The sequence below is a fragment of the Pleurodeles waltl genome, chromosome 4_2 (genome assembly GCF_031143425.1).
Source record: "Pleurodeles waltl isolate 20211129_DDA chromosome 4_2, aPleWal1.hap1.20221129, whole genome shotgun sequence".
NCBI lineage: Eukaryota > Metazoa > Chordata > Amphibia > Caudata > Salamandridae > Pleurodeles > Pleurodeles waltl.
This window is the reverse complement of record NC_090443.1, coordinates 940,510,051-940,535,535: the sequence shown is the minus strand read 5'-3', so window position 1 is coordinate 940,535,535 and position 25,485 is coordinate 940,510,051. Positions and strand designations below refer to the sequence as shown.

Genomic DNA, 25,485 nt, shown 5'->3' with positions numbered 1-25,485 from the left:
ATATGGCCCTGACTGGCTGATAACTTACCTGCTTCTGAGGACAATGATTTGGCCTTCTGGAGACTGGAAAGAAGGGGTGTTGTAAACAAGTGGTCTATTAGCAGAGATTAGCCGTTTAAGAGTGGTACAGGAACAGATAGCAGCTCCAAAAAAAGCCTTAGCAGCTCTTCCTTTCATTTGATATATCAAATGGGACTGGCATGAACTTCTTCCATTCATTCCCATGTCTCTCCCAGGCTTGATGGATCTAAATCCAGCATGACAGAGGGCAGGATACACATATCTATAGGGAAGTACCTATGGGAAAATGCAGTGTCTTTCAAGTTGAAGGTGGTGGGAGCAACTTTGCTTTAGAGCTCATCAGAACATTTGCCATAAACCAAGAGAGGGAGTGCTACAGAAGGAAGTGTAGAATTTGTGGTAAAATAGTCAGATTTGGTGGTTGGAATTTTCCAGTCACAAACTAGTGCAAAGGATAATACTGGCATCTCATCAACACAACCTATGAACACTCCTGACCCTAGTCCAAAAACATTCTTGAAGAAGATTCTGCCTGACTGTAGAAAGAAGATGACTCAAGGGCACCTGCTGGAACCCAGTATCTGGAACTGTTCTCCAAGATTCAGGTGGTTGACTGCCTAGCATGCTTTCTGACATTATGCTGCAAAAGCATTGGTGTCTCTGCAAAGTAGCTAGCAGTTGCCTCTTCAGAACATAGGGCCTAATTACGACTTCTGCGGAGGGGATTACTCCGTCCCAAATGTGACAGATATCCTGCCCGCCGAATCACGAGTCCATTTTATCCTATGGAACTCGTAATTCGGCGGGCGAGATATCAGTCAAATTTGAGGCAGAGTAATCACCTCCGCCGAAGTCGTAATCAGGCCCATAGTGCTTTGTGTCGTCTTTCAACCATTTGTCATCTTGATATTCATGATTAGTGCTATCTGGGTTTTTTTCCCCAACAGGCACACCAAGGACAACCGTATTCTACATCAACTCAAGTGATCACACATTGATAGAAGACATAACATGGCTGTTCAATACTACACAACTGACTATAAGTTCAGGAAGCGTAATGCAAAGCCCTCTGGTGATTTACGTTTTCAGAAATGACATTTTAAAGATATGCTAACACAGGCTCTCTGCATGAGCAAGATTGAGTTCCATTTAATTGCAATTACCATGATCAGTTGATGGAAGGCCAATTTGTGCTGGCTGAAATATTAATTTAAAATGCTGTTCTCATTATAAAAACAGAAAAATATACCAAGCAAGCACCACCTTGTCATGGGCTTCAGTACACTTTTAGATATGTCCCAATTGAAGATACTAGCAAATCACTGCACTATGTTGTCTAACTCCTGGACACTTGGCAGTGTGGCTCGCTCATACGGGGTGCCAGGCTGATGACTCAACAATGCCTTTTCCATGTGGCCCACCTCCCCCCCAGAAACAAAACATTTACATCAGTACAGTGCCAGCTTCACACACACTCCGGCCACTGTCTGGTTTCAGCTCAACTCTTTGAAATGTTTCCACCACACCACTGCTCTTGCCCACTTTGCCAGCGATGCACTCCACCCCCTCCTCAATGTTCATGACTTCCCTGGGAAAGTACAGTATAAAAAGAGCAATTTCTATCACTGTGCAGCATTTATGGACTTTGCAGCTTCTCTGTCATTTGAAGAAAAAAATAATAGGGTAGCATTAAACCAGGCATATCCTCAAAGGAAAGAAAACTGCTTGTTGTCACCCTCTTCCACTGTGGTGTTCAGCAGATGAAATAAAACTCTAAATTACAGTTTACTTTTCATGTGTAAGAGTAATTTAGATTTTATCCCTGTCAGATTGAGTTTAAAGCTTGACAAAAAGGTGGTTGTGTTGATGATTGGCACTCCATAGAAAGTGATGACAGGAATATTTACTTCATCATAAATGATGGTAAAGGTGAAGCAAAATGTTTTGTCCAGGCACACGTCAGAACTTTGCAATACACAAAGAAGCTTAGATGTTGCTGCTTGTCACAACCCCTTTAAGAGGACCACAGGGGTAGGAAGGGGCTACTGGACCCAACACTGGAGGTTTAGGATTTGTACTCCTGCTGTCCCAGGGCCTTCTTCCTATGGATCCTCAACAGCTGGGCCAAGTACTACCCTTTCAGCACTTGACTGTCTGTTGTAGAGTGGCTTCTCGTGAGAAGTAGGTGCAAGACTCCAAATACGAACACTAACCCCAATAATCTGATTGTACAGTCCAATACTTAACTTTTGGTAATTAAAGATGTATTTATTACACAAGCAAAGTATAATACAGCACACTGCATAACACACACTACAGTCTCTCAGGGTAAGTGGCCTAGCGCCTTCCACAGGGTCTTCCTCTCCCTCCTCCACACTAACAAACATGTTCTGGGGGTTTACTTGCGGTGATCCCTCTAATGCTGCCCTCAATAGCAATGTGCAACAAAGTCTCACTTTGGCCCTGGAAGGTCAGCTCACTGTGGTGCTTATACTCCAAGTTCATGCAAGTCTCAAAAGGCCTGCCGGTCCTGCGCCAGTCTTACCCAACCTTCGCCTGAAGAAGAGTGTGGGAGCAGGGGTACATCTTCCCACACTACAGTATGGAGTGAGATGCACTTCATCTTCTTCCTATCTGCTGGAGTGATGCTCTGAGGTGATCACAGTTGGTTATGGCTTCCAGGTGCAGCAGGCAGTTTTCCTTTGCAGTTCATGCTGGTAAGGTGAAGAAGCAGCAGCAGTGTTGCAGGGTAGCTTTTGCTCTTGATCTAGAATCCCTTGGATGGTTGAGGGGACTCTTCAAATGCTAGTAACATCCCTAGTGGCTCTAGTGACCCCCCTCCTGGCACATGAGGTCATGTGCACAGGTGATGTCCCAAACAGAATCTGTTAAACTGGATGACAGCTCATGGGTGTAGCTTCCACAGGTGTTAGCCCCAATAGTCCTAGTGGCCCCCTTCTGGCATAGGAAGGTCAGGGGCATGGGCGAAGGTCTCAAAGGTGTTGTGTCAATAAGAAAGAGTCCAAAGCCCAGATAGCACTGGTTCATTCAGACCTTGACAAGGGGTGCGGACTCTCTCTTGCAACAACTGACCTGACTGGGCCTGACATCTCAAATTTCGCTCACCAGGATCCATTCACCAGGAGCCCCGCTGTGATTTCCTCCGTCAGGCTTTCTCCTCCTCCTCACAGGGCACACTGGTCTTGACAGGCAGACAAAAGGTCAGTGCTTCAGGCACAGGGCAAGTGTTCTTGGCTTCTTTGGTGAAGGCCCCTAAATCAATCAATCAATCATTGATTTATAAAGCACGCAGCTACTCAGAAATGTCACGATGCTAAAGGGCCTTGCAAACATATTTTCACACAATATATTGTTACTGAAAACTGTCTTGAAGAGTGGGGGTACGCAGCAAGGTAGGAGAAGGGCGCAACACCCCGTTTTTTCCTCTTAATTCTCGGTACCAGGGCCAGCTCAGCATCGGAGGAGGGGAGGGCTCTAGCTGGATAGTAATGAATGATTCCTGCTGGGAAATAGCTAAGGCACATCCTATAGAAAGGTCTGTGGGCCAGAGTTAAGATTTGCAACTGAATTCTCACCTTGATAGGGAGCCAGTGTAGTTCATTTAAATATGGACAAATAGAAGTCTGTTTAGGTATTTTTAATAGCGTCCTCCCAGCAGATTTTTGAACCATCTGTAACCTCCTTAGCAGATAAGCTAGGGGGGCCCAGATTTAGTGCATTAGTGTAATCCAAACGTGAGGTTATCAAGGCATGTAAATGACTAGTTTTTTGGGCCTGACAAGAAGGCAGATACAGAACTCTCTTTACTGACTTTACAAGCCCGAAACAGGAACCTACCAAGAGTCACCACCTGCGTACCTAACGATAGCTGGTAGTCAATCTTAGCCCCTAAGTTAGAGTCTACCAAAGCTGCAGGGGGAGGTGAGGTGACACAGCTAAACCAGCACTCCCTCTCCCAAGTAGGTGGAGGTGAGTCAAATAACAGAATCTCGGTTTTGCTGATATTGTATTATAAATTGCTATCCCCTTCCACTGAAAGACTGCTATGAGACAGTTCTTAAACATCCTAGAGGCATTAGGTGAGTGGTTGTCCATAGTGAGGAGCTGCGTGTCATCAGCTTATGACACTATCTTGACCGTAAAGGGCTTCACTAAGGAGGCCAAAAGGGCCATGTAAATACTAAATAGAGTCAGACTCTAGGCAGAGCCCTGTGGGGCTCCGAACTTGATCATTTTTTGTCAGTTACAAATGGTGCCATCCAAACAGATTGACCTCTGTCAGTAAGAAAGGACCTTATCCAAACAATGGAGAAGGAAAGAGTGGGACACTGTATCAAAGGCCATGGATAGATTGACTAATATCAACATGGCCTTTTTCCCTTGATCCACCGCCAGCTTGATGGATTCTGTGAGTTCCACTAATGCCAATTCAGTACTGTATTTTGATCAAACGTCTGATTGTGATTGATGCAACAACTGGCCTAGTTCCACATATTTGGAAAGCTGCCCATTAATAAGTTTCTCCAACATCTTTAACAGGGCTGGTAACAGTGAAACAGGCCTACAATTAACCTTGTTCTATCCACTGAAAGTTCTTTTAGTAGCGGTATTAATCTAGCCTGTTTCCAGCAAGTTGGTGCAGTGGTACATCGGACTGAGCCATTGAATAGATGGTCCAAAAACTGATGGATCACATTCAAGTTGGTGATCAAAATTTAAGGGGGTATGGGTCATCTGGTGAGCCAGATTTAAACTCTCAGATGAGCTGTTCCAATTCTTCCAAATAAATAGTGCAACCTCATAAAGATGGTTCATCAGGGGCTTAGTAGGAGTCTTTAACAACTCCGCTGAGTTACCGCCAGTGGCATCAGTCCTAACATTATAAAGAATTCCAATTGTCTTCTCTTAAAAAAATCGGACAGCTTCTCACATAGAATTGCAGAAGCTTCTAGAGACTGAGAAAGAGCATCTGGGTGAAGTAAATGCTTTACGATTTGAAAAATCTCTCCAGGATTGTTGTTAGAGCCTGTGATTTGATCAGCATAAAAAGTTGCTTGGGTTTTCTTATTCATTCCATGATATTTGTTCATGGCCATTTTATAAAGTTCTTTATTCTCAGTACGATAGAACCAGCGATACTTTCTTCTCTTCCATGACACTGTCAGCTGCTATCTTTTCAGCTTCCATAGTCAGCTTCCTTTGTGCCAAAAGCACTCTCTGCCATGTGTGTTTTTCCCTGCTTGATCCTCCACTTACTTCTAATACGCTCGCCTCCTCCGTGCTCCCTCCTCTCTCATCCACTCTTCCATCCTGAGAGTCGCTCCCCTGCATCCCCGACCCCCACCGTTCCGCAGTACGATAGAATCTTCCCCAAAACCTGTCAACTTTTTTACAGTTTTTGAGCATATCCCGTTGCTTATCGTTAAACCAAGAAGCAGGCAATAGTTGTCTGGAGGGGTGCCGGGCTTCTGCTTTTTTTATTGGGGCCAATTGTTGCACATATTCAGTAACCAAGAGTTAACTGCTGCAGCGTCTGCCTCTGTCACCCCCCCAGGCAGAGCTTAGAACTTCCTATGACAGACTCGATATCGGAGCCACTGACTTTGGGTCAATTTCTATACAAGGCAGCATCTTTGGGCATTTCCCAGATGATTGATGATTGACACCCCAGGTAAAATTTATGATAAAATGATCAGACCAGTCCATATCTTTCAATTTAATGTTGCAGATAGTGAATATAGGGTCTAAAATATGGCCCGCTGAATCCGTAGGGCAACTAATAAGTTGCTTTACATTACAGGAAGTCAGCTTCTCTACCGATATCCTACATTCAGAGTCTGCTGCCTTGTCTAGGTGTTTATTAAGATCGCCCAATACTGTAAAATTAGAGAATTGAAGGAAGTATTTGTTAGACTTTTCATCCTTGGCGTGGTCTCCCTTAACTTTTTGCCTCTGTTCCCCAGGTTGTTGATGTGTACGGGGCTCTGATTTTGCTGTTTTTGTTGCTCTGGGCACTTTACCACTGCTAACCAGTGCTGAAGTGCAAGCGCTCCTTTACAAAATGTGTATGTAATTGGCTTATCCATGATTGGCATACATGGTTTACTAGTAAGTCCCTAGTAAAGTGCACTAGAGGTGCCAGGGCCTGTAAAGCAAATGCTACTGGTGGGCCTGCAGCACTGTTTGTGCCACCCACCTAAGTAGCTCTGTAATCATGTCTCAGACCTGCCACTGCAGTGTCTGTGTGTGCAGTTTTAACTGTAAATTCGACTTGGCAAGTGTACCCAGTGGCAAGGGCTAAACCTTCCCTTTTCTTACATGTCAGACACCCCTAAGGTAGGCCCTAGGTAGCCTCAAGGCCAGGGTGCAGTGTATGTTTATTGTAGGACATATAGTAATGTGTTTTATATGTTCTGACAGTGAAATAGTGCTAAATTCGTTTTTCACTGTTGTAAGTCCTATCCCTCTCATAGGTTAACATGGGGGCTACCTTTAAATCTGATTGAAGTGTAGATTCCCTTTGGGAGCGGATAGACATGTGGAGTTTGGGGTCTCTGAGCTCACAATTTAAAAATACATCTTTTAGTAAAGTTGTTTTAAGATTGTGTGTCTGAAAATGCCACTTTTAGAAAGTGAGCATTTTCTTGCTTATACCATTTCTGTGACTCTGCCTGTTTGTGGATTCCCTGTCTGGGTCAGTTTGACAGTTGGGCTGTTTGCACCCCACATTAGACAGTGGCACAAATCGAGCTGGGGTGTAGTCTGCATTTCCTGATGAGCCATCTGTGCTAGGAGGGAGGGAAGGAGTGGTCACTCGCTCCTGAAAGGGCTGTGCCTGTCCTCACACAATGCAGTCTCCAACCCCCTGGTGAGTGTCTGGGGACTGGCCTGGGCAAGGCAGGATTTCACTTTTAAAAGAGACTTTACTTTCAAGTAGGCCTACTTCAAAGGAGAAATTGGGTATAAGAAGGACACATAAAAATGACAGACTTTAGAAACACTTCTAGAAACGAGGAACCTCTGCCTGGAGAAGAGCTGAAGAGCTGAGGAAGAAGAGCTGCCCTGCCTGTGATTGTGCTTTGTGGAGCTATCCTTCAGTTGCTGCTTCTGCCAGAGTAAGAGGGCAAAGACTGGACTTTGTGTGCCTTCCATCTTGAGAAGAAATCTCCAAGGGCTTGATTTAGAGCTTGACTCCTGTTGTTTGAAGTCTCAGGGACAGCAAAGACTTCTCCCTGCCAGCACCTGGAGCCTCTGGAGAGACTCCTACTCTGCCCTGCGGTGCCCATCCAGTTCCTGGGACCCTGAAAGGAGAAGATTGAAGCCTTAGAGGAAGAAATCCACGCACTGCGCGCCGTGCGGGGAAAAGATCGACACAACTCCGATCTGCGGATGAAAAAATAACACGCTGCCGGCTCCACGGCTGAGAATCTATACTCGTGGGAAACGTGACCGAAAAATCGACGCACTAAGCAGGAGTAATGACACGCAGGGTCGCTGACGGAGGCTGGGAGATTGCATCCCGTGCTGTGGGGATTTCGGATCATCGTGCAGCTGGATTTCTGACGCAAACCATTGTATGCGGGCAAAAACAACGCAAGGCCTGCCTGAACCTGTGTGCGGACCAAATCAACGCATAGCTCTCCTGTGGAGAGAAGAACCGACGCATGAAGACTCGACAGAAGGGGAAACGATGCAAGGTCTCGCTCGTGAGTGACATTGACGCATCGCAAGCCCTTTTTGCCGTACACCCGCACGTGCAAGGTTATTTTTGACAGCCACCAGGTACATTTTCACACTAGCAGCGCTAGTATGTATTTAAAACTACTTAAAGACTTTTTGATTTTTAACTGATAACTTGACTTGTGCATTGTGGATTTTTGTCTTTTTGGTCTTGTTTTATTTAGATAAATATTTCCTATTTTTCTAAACCTGGTTGTGTCATTTTGTAGTGTTTTCATTGAGTTACTGTGTGTGTTGGTACAAATACTTTACACCTAGTACTCTGAAGTTAAGCCTACTGCTTTGCCAAGCTGCCACGGGGGCAAGCAGAGGTTAGCTGAGGGTGATTCTCTTTTACCCTGACTAGAGTGAGGGTCCGTGCTTGAACAGGGGGGTAACTTGACTGTCAACCAAAGACCATATTTCTAACAGTATTTGACCAAAGCTTCATCCAGTGAGTTAAGAAACTCGCCTAGGTACTCTGGGGCTGATAAATCAAAGCCCCTGCCAGTGAAAATTAAGCAGACACTGAAATGCAAAAGTCAACAGACTCTGCTCCCTGCAGCTCGGTCAACTCAAATGTGACACATTTAAAACAATTCTTAAAAGCAATAGCCACACCCGCACCACCTACCCAGTCTATCTAAGTGTAATACAGAATAGCCTCCTGATATAGCGAGCACCACATCTGGCACTGAAAATGCGGACATCCACGTCTAAGAGTAAAAACATCCAGTTCTTCCTCTTTTACTAAGTTGAATATAAAGTGTACATTTATGTAAGGACCACACATTCAAGAGAGCTGCCTGTACCTTTGCATACCCCTCTACCTTTTACCTCTGAGAAGACAGAGTAAAAGCGTACAGCAGCGTTATCCGCCAAGGAAGAAGGGATATGCATTGATCACAAACGTGGGGCAAGGTATCAAAAGTCTCCAGGGACTTACCCCTACAATTAGCATTAGACCAGAGGAGATGTAGTTCTTGTAAAGAATATGTAATTGCAGAGCTATGTACAGCTTCAAAAGGGCAGCATGGCTGGACAGATGCATGCAGGTGTCGCATCTGCACAACTGCTTCTCTTATAAGGGTTAGGGACATCCCCTTCACAACATCTAAACTGCCACCTCAGAAAAATGAAGGGTTCTGAGAGAAGAGTAAAAATGTCTCCTGGATCACATGCATGTATGGGAAAAGTGCAGAGCTACAACACAATAAGTGCCCCCCCTCAGTACCTGACCCCCTAAAACCAGACTTAAAAATATATCAAACAGAATATAGTCACTAAAATTCATCTAAATCAGATTCAACTCAAATCAAATTAAAATAGCAGCCAGTAGAGACATTCAATTATCAAGCATAAAACTGATTGTGCAGAATATTAAATAAAAGCAGTCCTCAAGCTGGAAGACTAGCAGGTCTTGGTTCCGAGTCCTGGTTGGAGCACCTGACTGTAATGGTGATCTTGTCTACAATGATGAACAGCTTGTGGGGCTCATGCACCCACACGCTCACCTTTAGAGTCCGTTTCCAGAGACAGATGTGATTTATTGTGTAATCCTTTATAATTAGTATTGGGGGTGTTGACTCCTTTGTCTCTTTGACAAAGGACAGGACAAAGTAGAGGGCACTTCAGTCTCACACAGGAAGAGCATCTGCAATTCCACTTGACCCACTACATAGGCAGAGAGATTAACCAGGGATCACACCTGGCTGTAAGCCTTCACTGAAATGTTCCTCAGAAAGGTTCAAAGGCATAGGCCTTCCTCTCTATTATGATTTCTTGGTAATACAGTGCCAATCTTATCAGATCCATCATTTCTCCTAGCAATGAGCCCATGCTCCACTGAAGAGTAACTATTTCTGGGATCTAAGAGACCCTTGATGTGCATGGTGTGAGTTTCCACTCAAGCCCTCAAGAATGTCAAACATCCACATCTGTAATCTGGGGTTGCAGTCCTCACCTTCAACTAGCCTTTCCAGGCACTGAGCTTCCAAACTGAAATACACATTTACCCATAATAGGCACATATATAGCACAGCATGCACACTCAAGCATCATGTGCTACATGGCGCTACATACAGTCATCATGTAGGCCAGTGGTGAGTTAAGTATGCAGTAAGAGAAGTTTACATGAGTGGACAGTAGGCACCACTACACTGACACAGGTAAAAAGACCTGTTCACATCACTGATTCTCTTGAAACACAAAATGGGTATGTTGCCACCATTGTGCTTGTCATTTAAGTCTTAACAAGGGCAGTAGCCCTCTACCACTATGAGGGTAGTGCTTGGTGCACCCCATTACCTTGGCACAGGACTAGATCATGGCGCACCTGGATGATCCAAGTTCTACCACAGCCAAAATTCAGTAAAACTGGGGCACTCAGACTAGAGGTGCATGAACATCACCATGTAGGGGACTTTTCCTTCCCAACAGATGCCCCTCCCTTATCAAACTATTTGAACCAAATACTAACCTGGAGAGATTGGCTTGTCTTATCGTTGGAGTGCGTAAACAAGCACAAACACCTCCATGTTATGTACAGAGCACCGGCACACATGCAACACAGCATCACGTGCTGCGTGGCACTACATACAGTTATTATGTAGGCCAAGGTTAAGTACACAGCAGCTGAACTTTACTTGAGTGGGACCGTATGTGCCACTCCAGTGACTCCGGTAAAAACAACCTGTTCATGCTACTGGCTCTTATGAAACACAAAACAGGTTTGCTGCCAAAACTGTTCTCACATCACTTTCTACTTGTACAGGCAGTAGTACTGTTTGGTGAATCCTTCCATAACTTGAGTAACATGCTTTACATACAAATAAAAGTTTCCTAGGTATATTGTACTGCCTGATGTTTTTTTACATCATGTGCCTTTCAAGGAAATCATCACATAGAGTTATGTATCTGCATTCCAGGGGCACGATGAAAAAAAGAACCAGTGAAATTTTGAGGTGTAAACTGATGCAACAATAAATGATGGGTCAGCTGAAATGAGAAATTTCTTAGCTAACGAGAAGGACAGTTTCAATTCAATTAAGGACACGGAGGTGAGGATGATGCATATCTTTCTTCATCTTTATTATAACAGCCAGTTCAAAGTTCAACATAACGTAAAAACTACAACACCCATGTGTCCATCACATCTCCATGGTAACCAGTAACCAATCCATTCCTTCTCCGATCGTCCATATATAACTTTCATTGCCATTGTCCTTCCTTGGCTTAACTGCGTTTGGAAGTCAAGTTGTCGATGCATCAGATCCTAGGAAACAATGTAACATATATGAGAAATAACCCAATCTCGTTCCTAAAAAGAACAGACATTCCTTAATAATCTAGTTTGACCAATTGTTAGACATTAATATATGTAAAAGCAGAGAATAGCGAGTAAACCATAAGAAAATATCACGAACAAACTGTAAGGACATCAATACTGTTGATCTCTATAAAGAAACCTTTTAAGGCAGTATCTTCCCCATCCATTGCAAGGTGGGTGAAATGGATTATGATGGAAGCGAGTATTAATGTGAAAGTGTTTGGGGCACATTCTGCTAGGGGTGCCATGGCATCCAAAGCCATGCAGGTAGGAGGAAGGTTAGAAGATATTATGAATGCCGCTGATTGGTCCTCTTGATCCACTTTCAAAAAGTTTTATTTGAAATCCATTCATGAGGCGGCATTGCTGGTGGTGTCCTGACATAGAATGAGAAATTTCCTAGCTTTTGAGAAGGAAAGTTTAAATTCTATTAGGGACACGGAGGCTAGGATTATCACTCCCGCCATAAGGGATGAGTCACCCACCCGGAAGATTGTTGGAACCAGAAACGTTATTGAGGTGGGAAACATCCTGAACAACTAGGTCTAAACCACTACTTAATCTGGGACCCCACGGGATCGAGATGCCTCTCCACACACCAACGAACCCAGCGGTTCCAGGTGGACCTGTATCTCTTGCATATTCCCAGTGCCCAGGCCTGGCGTATCAGTCTCTCAGCCTCATTTGAAAGTCTGCTGTTGTAGTGAATCCTACTTCATTTTAATGGGATAACATGAGTTAGCTTACCATTTGGCTTGCAGACTTGTGCCCCCGTCACCTAGTGACTTTTAACCTATTTAGCTTGCTCTGTCTTAGCACATTTAATTATTTATTTCTTCTAAAATGGCTGCCTTGTTTAGAGTTAGGCCACTTGTTATGAGTTACATTATCAGTGTCACCACGCTAAGGCGTCAAGAACAAGCACCAAAGACAAACAAACAGTAGGTGTTCACACTTCGGGATTTTCCCTCTCTATACTTTTAAGAGGTTGTTTATACTAATTGCCGTCCCAAGCATGTCTGTTATCTATTGTTTGGGAACACACCTACGACAGGGGTCCTTGAAGATCTGTATAAATATATTGCACTTTAGACAGATAATCAGAGTGATTCCGACCAGAAGGCATCGTCACCATCGCTGATATCGATGCTGCAGTCGTCTTGACGCTGACCCAGTTTTGTGTCCCTACGGAGTCTGAGATAGAGACCTCATTCCAAGGTAACGAGGGTTGGGGGCTCCTTTCATGGACATAGCATTGGCAGATTAGGTTTAACAAACCCAGCTCTCCTTTAGGTAGGAGGTTAGGCCTTTCACATTAGGCTATTAGGGGATATTACATCCTGTATGTCTTTTTTATGCATTGCAAGATGGTGGGGGTCTTTGTAATAATGACTCTCGTCTTCACAATTCTGTTACTTGCATTATTCATTATCCTAATCATTGCAGCTCATGCAACTTATCGCAAATTGCAGTTATGTTCAATAAAAACTATTGAAATTTTACTGCATCTTTGTCATTGCCTGCGTTTGTATGAGACATGATACATCTGTGAGAAAGGGGTAATCTCCGTTTAACCACAACATTCCCGGAGATGTTTTACTCTCGAGTCCATGCGTAAAGGCTGCCACAAATCACCTCTTACTATTGTGTATCTGGTGAGGTGCTGCTAGTGAGCCGGTAAGGTTGGGACAACAGTTGCGACTTGTTGTAGAAAGGACGTAGTCACCTACAAGCAAAAGTACTGTCATCCTTTAACCAGCAGTCTTGCCCAGAGCAAGAGTCCAAACTACGACACTGTCTTCCCAGCGATTCCTGAAATCCGCTACACCATGAGGTTGAGATGACCCTGGAGAAACATGGATGCGGTTGATCCAAAGGGCTCAGAAGTATCCTTTGGAAATCCAGAAGAAGGATCTGGAAATCGTAAGAGAGTTCCAGTACAGTAGGAAACCACACCTGTGATCTCCACAACGGTGTCACCAGCACCACTGAAGCCCTCTGACGACGCGCCTGAGCTGACACTCTCGTAATCTCGTAAGGAGGGAAAGACCTAGACTTGATCCTGCCCCCAATCCTGCAAGACTGCATCCACTGCTGACGCCGCCGGATCCGGACGCCAGCTGAAGTGTCTTAGCAGTTGAGTGTTCAGTCTGTACGTAAACAGATCCACTGAGCATGGTCCCCAGCGTTCCACCAATACTGAGAATACTCCTCTGTCTAGTCGTCATTCGCTGGAATCCTCCAGAAATCAGGAGTTCCAGTCTGCTCGCACATTTTGGGAACCTGGGCGGTACTCTGCCATCACAGTTATTTGATGTTAAAGGCAATAATGCCAGAAATCCTTTGCCAGCTCTGCTAGAGCTTTTGAGAGAGTGCCTCCCAGGTGATTTATGTATTGTACTGCGGAGACATTGCCCATTCTCAGAAGGACACAGCAAGAGATCATGTCTCGTGTTAGGGACCTGATCGCGAATGATCCCGCTAAGAGCTCCAGGCAGGTTGAGCTTCTGAGGAGTCCACCGTCCTCCCCTATCGAGATTTCCCCACACCTGGCTCCCCAGCCCTGTCGGCTGGTGTCTGATTCGATTATCAGATCTGGCAGCAATCCAAATATCACCTTGCCGTTCCAAGCCTCCATGTGATCCAGCCATTGCTGGAGCTCTGTCCTTACCTCCTGAGAGAGGGTTATCAGCTTGGAGTAAGTTACACCGCGTCTGAGATGATGAGCCTTCAGGCATTGAAGTGCTCTGTAATGTAGGGGTCTCGGAATAATGGCCTGAATTGAGGATGAAAGAAGGCCCACAATTCTGGCCAGTTGCCAGAGGGATATCCTGTCTCGCCTCCTAACTTTCCTCAGTTCCTTCTTGATCTTGGTCACCTTCGAGATTGGAAGGCTGAGGGAAGCTGTGTTGGAATCAATGACAACCCTCAGAAAGGTCAGAGCATGAGAGGGAAGAAGGTCTGACTTCTGCTGATTTATCAAGAATCCCAGGTCTTGGAGTAGTGTAATAGTCATGGTCGCATTGGAAATCAATTGTGAGTGGGAGTGGTCCATCAGGAGGATATCGTCCAGATAGATTATCAGGCGTACTCCCTGAAACCTGAGGTATTCCACCGCTGCTTTCAGCAGCTTCGTGAAACACCACAGTGCCGATGATAGACCGAATTGGAGAGCCGTGAACTCGAACACTTGTTCCCTCCATAGAAATTGCAGAAATCTGCGATGTGGAGGGAAGATCGGGACCGTCAAGTAAGCATCCTTGAGGTCCGACTGGATCATCCAGTCCCCTTGCAAGAGGAGGTCACTCAGCATGTGGATGCCCTCCATCTTGAAGTGTCTGTATAGCACCCATTCGTTGAAGGCCCTGAGATTGATAACCGGTCGGAACCCTTTGTCTTTCTCCTCCACCAGGAATACATTGCTCAAAAACCCTCTGTGGTTTAGAACTGAACTGCGGATTGCATCTTTGCGCAACAAGTCCTGAACCTCTGAATCGATCAGTTCCATGTCTGCATCCAAGAAAACCAGAGGTCTTGGAGGGACTCTTGGATCGGGGTTCCCCAGAATTCTATGTGGAATCCTGTGATTATCTGCAAGACCCATGTGTCTGAGGCTATGTGTGCCCACTTGTGTGCAAACTACCGTAGTTTCCCACTGAGAGCCCGATGGGAAGAGGTAGGGTCACATGGGGCATTTGCTCCACTGCAGGCACCTCTCCCGGGTCTGTTCTTCCCTTTTCACCGGTTAGGGAAGAAGGTGCCATGACAGCCATCTCACCATCCGTTGTTTCTACTGTTGTATCTGATGGAGTCTTGTTGATTAAAGTGGCCGGAGGAGCGACCCCTGCCTCTTCCGGCCCTGCCAAAAGCCTTTCCAGGATTTTTTTTTTTATGTTTGTGCTTTGTCAAGCGCCGAAAACGTGGCTATGAATTTTCCCAGTTCCTTCACAAACGGGTCACTAAATAGGTTGCCCTGGGCGACCGCCCCTGCCTCCGATCTAGAAAGTTCCCCTAGTTAGCGGTCTATCTTTATCAGGAGTGAACGGCGCCATGCTGTGGAGATGGCACGTTTCCCAGAAGGCAAACTGCCCTCTGGGCCCAGCCTACTATGATGTCCGTCGGCAGGGGAGTATCTGTTTGAGTTGTATGATTTGTGTTAGGGGTCCTAACACATCCAAGACTTTATCCTGGCATGCCCTCCAGGAACGGTCAATGCCCTTTTTGTGGTCTTTTGTATACTTTGAAAAGAAGGTTCACAGTTTGCGATCTATGTCTGGCGTGGCCGCTACCTTGCCTGGCAACGTAGGGTGCGGACATTCTGCTCTCGCCTCGCTCGAACCTCCTCCTCCAGGGGTTACCGGATTTTGCTGGCTACATAGTCAGCAACTTTTTGCTCTGGTCTCCATTCAGATGATCTAGGATGGCATATACCATTGGGGTCAAACATGTCCAAAGTGTAAGCGTTGCCTTCCTCCCGATTTGGCGCGGTTGGGCCCGGACGCCATGGTCGAACGGAGTCTTGTTTCTCGTAGGAGGAAGTCTCCCCCTCTGTATCACCCTCTGCCCATGTGGAAGACCCCGTTTCAGGGTCGAATATGGGGTGAACCTCTTCACCGGTCTCTCCGGGCCATACATCCTACCGGAAGGGTGCTCGTTCCAGCACGCGTGCACTTCTATGGAAGGCTTCAGTGAGACATTCTTAGCCTTCCAGATGCCCTGTGTCACGCTTGCGTGTTTTCTTGGGAGTAGTCACTGTGGAAATGCTAGGGCCTGCTCCCGTCCCCCGAAACATGCCTTTCCCCTTTGACACCTGTTCAGACAGTTTGGCCACGCTGTCTTTTAGGGGGGCCAGGGCCTTGGCTGTGGCCTGAGACAGTAGGGCATCCACCTCAGGAGGAAGGTGGCGGTGGGAAGGCCCTTCCCCTACGGACAGACTAGGGAAAAAATCGTGGTCCTATAAGGACTGCATTGTCCAGAGGGAACACAGTGGGCCAAGAACAGTGACAGGAAAAAGCACCCTGTTATTTCTTAAGGGAAGCCTCCCCCTCGCTTCTGTCAAATAAAGGCCAAAGGCCTTGCGTGAGCTCCATCCACGCTATGGGCCCCAGCCAGCGTTCAGTGCTACCGCTGCACGGTGTTGTGTGGGGGTTCGAGGAGTTTGTAGAGCGCCACAGGCTTTATCCCCTGCAGCGCGGTCACTATCACGATTGAGCGCCCACGACGACTCCAATCACTGAGGGACGTGCTTGGGAGCACAGCGCTGCATGAGAGAGCGCCCTCTGTTGGACCGGACACGTCACTGTGTGACGAATCTGCGCTCAGGGTGAGATATCGATTTTAGCCTGCCGCGCGATCGTCCAGCGACAGCAGCACAGTAAACGCAGCAAATAAGCCAGCGATAACCAAGTAATCAGTTTGACAAGCACTCAACAATCACTATAAGGCAGTGAGGCAAAAAAGAATTAACTGACTTCGTGAGCAGTGAAGACAGAGGAAGGATAATGGTAATGGAAGCTGTATATGGACGATCGGAGAAGGAATGGATTGGTTACTGGTTACCATGGAGATCTGATGGACTCATGGGTGTTGTAGCTTTTACGTTATGTTGAACTTTGAACTGGCTGTTATAATAAAGGTGAAGAAAGATATGCATAATCCTTGCCTCTGGTCCTGACATAGAATTGTATTTTCTCAACACGCTATAACACTAATGCATATTTTCAGGAGAATTGAGCTGGAAAATGCAAAAAAATTTCAAATTAGCTTAGAGCTGGTGAACTGTAATGCTACTGGAAAGAGTCATGGTTGATTGGCGCCCCACAAAGATACTAGAGCTTTTTATCAGGATCCTTAAGCTTGCAGGCTTTCTAGTGACTCTGTTTGAAACAGGGGATACAATGCACTATTTGACTCCCATATTTTAAAACATTTCTTGGTGTGAGTGCCCCTCAAACTCTTCTTGAGAAAGTCGGGCTTGGTTGCTTGCTGCATTTTCAGGCAGGTATTATGCCCCACTATTTCGAAAGATCACTATCAACCACAGGTACTTGAAGAGTAAGAGAAATTGGCTATAGTGAAGGTACACCAACCCACTCACGGTGATGGGACTGTAAATTACTCCTCAATTAAGTACCACCATGCTCCACCCTCATATTCACCATGGTACGATTTCCCTTCATTGTTCTGCACAGATTAGTACTGAAGGACAGTGGCCTGTGTCTTGGGCTCTTTGATGACTATCCAGCACACACGGTCCAACGTTTACACGTGTCCATGTAGGTCCTTTTCACTGAGTGGTGCTGCTTGTAGTACAAAGCTAGTCTTCTGACCATCCTAACAGTGCTTCAAGCTCGTTTTTTAGGAAAGAGCAAAGAAAGGCTGCATTGCTTCTATAGTCACTGCTGCAGTACTAATTCTTGAAATGATGTTGCATTGGCCAGAAAAATTAAGCTAGCAAAACAAAAAGACCAGAGTCACCTTAATAAAAAGACAAATATAAGACTCATTTGTGTCATGGAGTCAACACCCGAACATAGAAAGAACCTAAGGGTCTTGCACCAAATGTTTTACTAAGGTGTCTAAAAATCGAACTGCTTTTTATCAGTTTACAATCTGATAATAGTTTATACGCGTTTTAATGATGATTTAGATATTTGTATTATTGTTTTTATCAAGATTGCTTGTGTAATCTAAAATGTATTGATCCATAGGTGTATTTTCAGTTTGTTTAATTGTACATATGGTCTGTCATCCCACCTACTCTCTGCTGTTGCTGATACATATGCAGTTCTACGTGGTAAAATTGCCATGTACCTTCCTTGTTTTGTCTACATTTCGTTTCCTATTGCGTATGATATGCTGCCCTTTCTCTTGCAGGCGCTGGAGGGCGGTGTGGGGCTTCCCTTGTCTGTGCAGTGTGTGGCTCTGCCTTGGCAGGAAGAGCTCTGTCTGCGCTTCATGAAAGAAGTAGAAACGCTCACCGCAGCAAAGAAGAGGAGCTAGAGACCGCGTTGGTATCTGTCTGTGAGGGAAATATATTGGGGCTGATCGATGGTGTGGTGGACAGAGAAGCCTCCAGCACTACAATATTGTTTAAGAACATGAACATGTACACTGGGTCTGATAAGTCTTCAACTATATAAATGCCTCAAAATGTCGTCCGCTTGTTCTGCGACCTTCACATTGCTAATGTATTATATATAAAAAAGAACTGTGTAAGTCTGTGACTATTATTTTGATATGGCATCATTTTAACATACATTAATGCTGTCTGCAAGAAAGTTACACCTCACTGGTACTAGCTGAACAGCAAACAGCAACAGAAAGGTTGCCAGTTAACTAATGTAAACCACACAACGCGCAGCACGTTTTCTTAGTCACGTTTGATCCTTGGGAGCTAGACTTTTTTTTTTTAAAAACCTGCAAATTATGCAACAGATGGATTATTTAGTAAGTACGGCTAACCTATAAGTATGTGGAAAATGCTAGAGGTGCACTCATAGTTCCAGTGGCCGTGCCAATTGACCACATTCAAATGTCTACCGATGCATTTTTATGTTTGTAGATGAATGGGGGCTTATTTCCAGAATGCACAGGATGGGGGCTGAACCCGGGGGTACATAACCCTTGCTTTATTGTTCATTATCACTGAGTACTCGTGTCAGAATGACCAAGTCCTCAACCCACCTGGGTGAGGGATTCAATGTTCATGGGTATGCCTTCAAGTATCCATTCAAGTAAAAGAGAAAGGTTCAATGGATAAAATACAGATTTTATTATTATTGATAGCCTGGCACGCCCCTCTTTAGATGAGGGATGCACATGATTCTGTATCGACCATATCCTCCAAACGTGCCCCCATGCACACATTTTGCACAAGACACAGAGATGCAGGCGTGCAATTCATTTTATGCACACAAAGTACATTTTGTTCATGTGCATTTTTTTGTAAATTTGCTCAGTGGTAAAATAAACTTTTAGTCACTTCTCTGCAAAGGTCTAAGTGCCAGATGCATAAAGCATTTTTCCAGTCGCAAATGGGCCGATTTGCAGAATCGCCCGTTTGTGACTAGAAAAATGCTCTGTGGGATGTACAAAGCCCAAAGTGCAATTTGGTAACTTGTTACTGAATCGCAATTTGGGTTTTGCGATTCGGTATTAGGAACGGGCGTGCCCAGGGCGTCCCTTCCTAATTCTGAATCTAAATGGTATCCCACGGACCACTGCCTACTCTCAAAAAATGAAACTGAAAATTTCACTTTTTTCTTTTTAAACACATCCCGTTTTCCTTTAAGGAAAATGGGCTGCTTTAAAAAAAAAGATTGCTTTATTTAAAAGCAATCACAGACATAGTGGTCTGCTGATACCAGCAGGCCACCATCCCTGTGATTTATGCGATTCCCAATGGGTCGCAAATTGCGACCTACCTCATTATTATTAATGAGGCAGGTCTATTTGCGAACCACCGGGAATTGCAAAAGAAACTCAATGGAGTTTCTTACATTTGGAATTGAGATTCCCTAATTGCAATTTGCATTTAATCGCAATTAGGGAATCGCAACTCCAAATATTCGTACATGTGGCCCTTAAATCTGTATTTTTGATTGCAATCATAGCATGTGTGAGCAAGGTGTACAGTGAGTACAGGCATCTGATGCAGAGCCACATTGTTTTAGGAAGAATATTACAGATTACCTTCATAGGGAATTATTGTATAGGTTTGGTAATGACTTTGGTGCCGTGTGACAGATCATCACAGATCCTTTCAAAGAGAAAGTTAACCACATCACCCCTTCCTTAAAAGTAGGGATTTGTTTCCAGCGATATATCCAAAATGGCTGAACAGAAGTACACCAAATTTGACAGAAAAGTGCACGTCTGAGAATTTAAGATTGACAGTTTATAAATATCTGGACAGTTGGGTATCCCACAGGCATGCAACTTCAAATAATGGAGCAATCTCATTAGCTTTTTGTCCAGTTAATCGTCTCACTACTGAGGGAGAAAGAAGCTCCACGACTCCTGATGTTGCCCACTCACTGATTGGTTGGTCTCAACATGATGAAAAATGTTGTGGCTGCTGTTAGAAAAGGATCCTCTCTGAGTGGTCACCCCAAAATGTTTGCCTTCCTCCTCCTCTTTTTCTGACCTCTTTTTTGTGGGCTTTCGAACTCTGGACGCTTTACCATGTGCTCTCTCCCTAAAACATGGTAACATTGGCTCATACTCAATTGGCTTATTTAATTTACTTGTAAGCCCCCATTAAAGTGCACTACATGTTCCCAGGGCCTGCAAATTAAATGCTACTGGTGAGCCTGCAGCACTCATTGTGCCACCCACATAAGTAGCCCCTTAACTTTGTCTCAGGTCTGCCATTTATAGGTCTGTATGTGCAGTTTCACTACTACTTTGACTTAGCATTTAAAACTACTTGCCAAGCTTTAAACTCCCCTTTTTCTACGTATGGCACCCCCCATAGGTCAGCATTAGAATTGCCCTTATATACTTTTAAGTGGTAGATTCTGATCTGGATGAAGTAGCCCTGTCATGTGTAGTATGGCCACAATGGTAATAGAAAATCCTGCTTACTGGTTAAGTTGGATTTAATATTACTATTTTAGAAATGCCACTTTTAGAAAGTGGGCATTTCTCTGCCTTTACTGCCTTCTGTGCCTTGCAGCCTGTCTCCAATCCACGTCTGGCCTGTGCTAGTTGACAGCTCCCCTTGTGCATCCAGACAGCCATAAACACAGGACACTCAGCCGGTGGCACAAGAGGCTCGTAAATATGCCCCACAGTCTATGTTCAGTGCAAAGACTGTGCATTAAGCCCGCTCCCTCCTTAGACCCTAGCTCAGTGTGTACAATGTGAAAATATCCTATTTCCTCAGGAGATCCAAGGTCCATTAAGAGGGAAGCTCCTACCATGCACAGTCTGTGCTCAGACACTCCAGGTATTCAAGCCCCCTTAAGTGGGCAAGGCCCTACTATGCACACTATGCCCTCTCTGTCCTGCTCCTAATGGGAAGCCCACTCCTTCCATACGCCCATGCCCAATTAGGTGGGAGTGCCACTACTACAGAGAGTCTGTGCTCCCTGTGTAGCTCTTCATAGAGAGCTCACTGTCTCCACATACTCAAGCCTCTTTATATAGCAAATAGCTTACTACAGTTAAGTATGTTAGTAGTATTTTACTTTATGTTTACAAAAACCCTAGAAAGGCAATGAAAGAAACAAAGGTTAAAATGACGTTATAGTTGGTTCTGGTAATAATATTTTACTTCATGTTAAAACAAGTAAACATTCACTGCAAAATACCAAAGGTGAAAGTGACGTTATAAAAAGATGAAAATGTAACAAAAAAATGTAATTTGAAACTCACAATACACTAAAATAAACCAGTTGAAGTTTACAGAGCTAACTGTAACTTGCGCCCACACATGCTGCATCTCCATACTATAACCTCACTTTAGTTTTTTTCTCAGTGAGTATATCACCTAAATTTAAGGTCACTTTAGGCTTTGTTTTTTCAGTGATTATCTGTCTATCTATCCATCTATCTAGATGTGGATGTACCGAAAAAAACAAAGGTTAAAGTGACGTAATTAAGTGAAAATATGAGTTAAAATTTATCATTTACGCTAGAAAAAACAATGAAATTCAACAGTTATAACTATAACTTGCACCCTCACCATTCACTGCTTATGATCTCATGTATGACCTAACATATGACATCATTCATTACATGTTCTATGACATTATTGATAACATCATAGATGGCTTCACAAATGGCATCATTAATGACAGTGTGCATGACGAGTGCATACCTAAAACGTCACTTTAACCTTTGTTGTATTTTCAGTGAATTTCTAGGTTTTTTTTAACCTAAAGCAAGACTTTATTAAAATACCTAACTTTGCCAACCCCCTGCAGTTCACGATGTTCGGTCATTCATGACCTGAGGATGGTTGCATGTCCTAATCTGATGCCAAGCCCGGCCCTTCCCCTCCCCGTCCAGCGGGCAGCCAAGCCCCATCCCCCCACCTCACAAAGCCAAAAGGGAAACTCACTCCACATATTTCTTTTTTTCAAAGTTATTTTTCAATCCTGCATGAGTCTTCCTGGATTAAGGGGATCATAGTGGCTCCTACAGGATCACAGAAACCCAAAAAAGGTTTTGCTTTTTAAACCTTTGCTCTGAGGATCCCCACTCCACTCCCTTACACCTTAATCTTTTTCTGTTTCAATCATTTGTAGCCAGTGTATAGTAGGGGCTCATAATGTATTTGGAGTCCACTCTCTGTAACAGACTTGTGCAGCCAAAAGGCTGTTCCTTTTTAAGTTTTATTTTTTGGTATCTCACAGTCCCAAAGAGGATATTTAAAAAAGTTTTTGTAAATTTATTTCGCTCTGGGACCACCCCAGATGGGTTGAAGGATAGGAAGGGTGGGGGGAAATGTAATCCCTAACCTGCAACAACTCCTGTAATAACAGCTGCAACATTCTTCTTTGAGGCCACTGCCAATCGGGTCCTTCTGTCCCTGGGGACTCCTGCTAGACCAGCTTATCGGATTTCTTTTTTGTTGTTTTGTCCACAGGAATCCAGCAGGTACAGAAAGGTATCATTTTTAACCTTAATTTCTTAAAAACAGCTGTATATAGTTATACCAAATCACAAAACAAACTTTCTGGGTAAATATCTAGCCTTCTGTCAAACGTGATGTAATTGTGAACGGCCATTTTGGGTGTAGAATTGTCCAAGTACCCTATGGGAAATTGCATGGAGAAAATGTGTTTTGGGAGTCCCCTTTTTCCTCGCTCCCCCTCCCATCCCACCCCACCTAACAGATTATCCGGGAGCTTTCAAGGAAAGAGCTGAGGTGGATGAACTTTATTTGGAAAGTTATCTGACGATTCGTCAAGCAGTGGCAAACAAAAGACACTCTTCATATACAAAAATGGGTCCTACCTATAAATACACAGAGGAGGATGCCACTTTGATCTATACTGAAAAAACAAAGGTTAAAGTAATGTTATAGTTCGTTGAAAATTTCAGCGTGATCATAACATTTTACACTTAAAAAACAATGAAATTCACAATTTAAAGCTATCTGAAGTAACTATAACTCGTGCTCTAAGGTAGCTATAAATCATGCCCCTGTCATGCACAGTTTTGGCATCAATGGTGTACTTTTTAAATGTTGAAGGGATGTATCAAATATGTTATATAACATGTCATGAGTGAGGTAATATATGGGATGAGTATCTGTGAATGAGCTTGAGTTATAGTCACCTTAGGGCATGCATTATAGTTACTTCAGATAACTAAAACTGGTGAATTTGAGTGTTTCTTTCAGTTTAGAATGTATATTATCACTATTACTAACTTTGACTTAACTTTATCCTTTGTTTTTTTCAGTGAGTTTCTAGTTTTTGATTTTTTTTATTTAGCCTGTGAGCAGCCAAACCTACACCATGCACAGCCTTCTGGCATGCTCAGCATGCGGCTGTTCCTGAAGCACCTTGTGGCACTGAGGAAGAATTGCTGAATTTGTCAAAAGTTCACAACACCAGAATATAAAAAGTGTGCTTATTGGCTTTGTCAAGTGGAAACCATATCAAAATATATAAAGCAGATCTATTAGCTTTCTCTAAAAATCACCACTTTTTTAAAATGTAAGGTATATTTCAGTTATTTGCAATACTCAGTGTTTATTACTCATTTCATACTAATCAATAGTAATAAAGTTTTAATTAAAACTTGTCTGTGGCTCTTTCTTTAAACATAGTTTTTACCATTACATTTTGTTAGTGGAAAATGTTCAAATAAATAATCAGATATATTTAATTTAATACTACAGCCAACTGTATCTGAGTATTTCTTTTAACATTTTTCGGACCAGAAAAAGCAAACATAAAAAAAAACACAAGAATACCCTGCTCTTCAGCTGAAGAGCATAAATCACCAGCTTGGAGTCCTTTAAAAATATGGTACGTTCTTCTAAGGTCATGGACTTATTAACCCAAGAAACTTGTTTTCTTTTTTAATGTTGACTGGGGGATCCTTGGCCTCTTGCCGCCTCCAACAACATTATAAGGCTTGTTGTTGCCTCTGCCTATACTAGTGCCACCACTAAGCTAAAAAAGATATATAAAATACAAACAAAGCCCTTGCAGGGCATTATGGAGTGCTCTTTTAAAGAAGCAGTGGATAATAAATTAGCAGTTCCTGCTGCTCATTTATTATTCACTTTGGTATTTTTCTATGTTTAATGGGAAGGGGGCACACACCTGGGGCCCCTATTGCCCAAGCATTTCCTTTTTAAAGGGAGGGGGCGTGTGGCCCCATCCCTGAGCCGATAGTGGTTGTGGGAGCCAATACAGGGGGCAAAAACATACTTTGAAGGGGGTGGTGGCATGCAGTCCCCTATAGGAGCCACAAGGGGCCCTTGGGACCCCATCCTAATGTAACGCAATGCCTTTCCCGCACATATACCTTTACTACAATCTTTACCGTGCATACGTTTACAATGCAAGGTAAGTATATGTAAGGTAATTGAAACTATATATATATATATATATATATATATATATATATATATATATATATATATATTTGTAGATATATGGATAGATAGATTTAAATAATCCTCTCCAGATTTCCATGCCCTTGTGTGGGTGGCACGTACATTAGTAGAACTGCCATTCACATTCCAACAGTCCAGTACATCACACAGTGAGACATACATTCAGGTGTGTTCTTAAGATGTTTATTGGGAAGGGGGCACACACCCGGGGGGCCCTAAACCCTGAGACTTTTATTTTTTTAAAGGGCAGGGCCATCTTTTAGCCGATAGTGGCCTTGGGAGCCAATTCACGGTGCAAAAACATACTTTGAAGGGGGGGGTGGCATGCAGTCCTCCTGCCAGGAGCCACTACGGGTCCTTGGGACCCTATCCCAATGTAACACAGTGCCTTTACCGTGCATATACTTTTACTACACACTTTACCACGCATGCCTTTACAATGCAAGGTAAGTATATGTAAGGTAAGTGAAACCCTAGGTATATATATAGAGAGAGGTAAATATATTTATAGAATACTCTGTAAAATGCTCCAGATTATATGCCCTTGCATGGGTGGCACGTACATTAGTAAAACTGCTATTCACATTCCAACAGTCCAATACCTCACACAGTGAGACATGCATTCAGGTGTGCTGTGACAAGAAAATGTTATTGCCCCAATGCGCAACATGTTTCAATCACATAGTGTCGAGTTTTATTGTCCCAATACTCAATGCACATCATATTGAAGACCCTGCGTGGTTGAAATGCGTTGAATATTGGGGCAATAAATCTTTCTTGTCACAGCACACCTGAGTGTGGGTCCTCTGGG

General features: G+C 43.9%; 1 protein-coding gene across 1 annotated transcript in view; it reads left to right on the top strand.

Annotated features, from left to right (window-relative positions):
- The window catches only part of LOC138293500 (vitamin D3 hydroxylase-associated protein-like), a 392,308-nt gene extending 368,457 nt beyond the window's left edge, over positions 1 to 23,851 (top strand). The window contains exon 15 of the mRNA XM_069232738.1: positions 17,966 to 23,851. Coding sequence (XP_069088839.1) covers positions 17,966 to 18,091 — 126 coding nt within the window. The 3' untranslated portion in view covers positions 18,092 to 23,851. The remainder of the gene's footprint in view (positions 1 to 17,965) is intronic.
- The last annotated feature ends 1,634 nt before the right edge of the window (positions 23,852 to 25,485 follow it).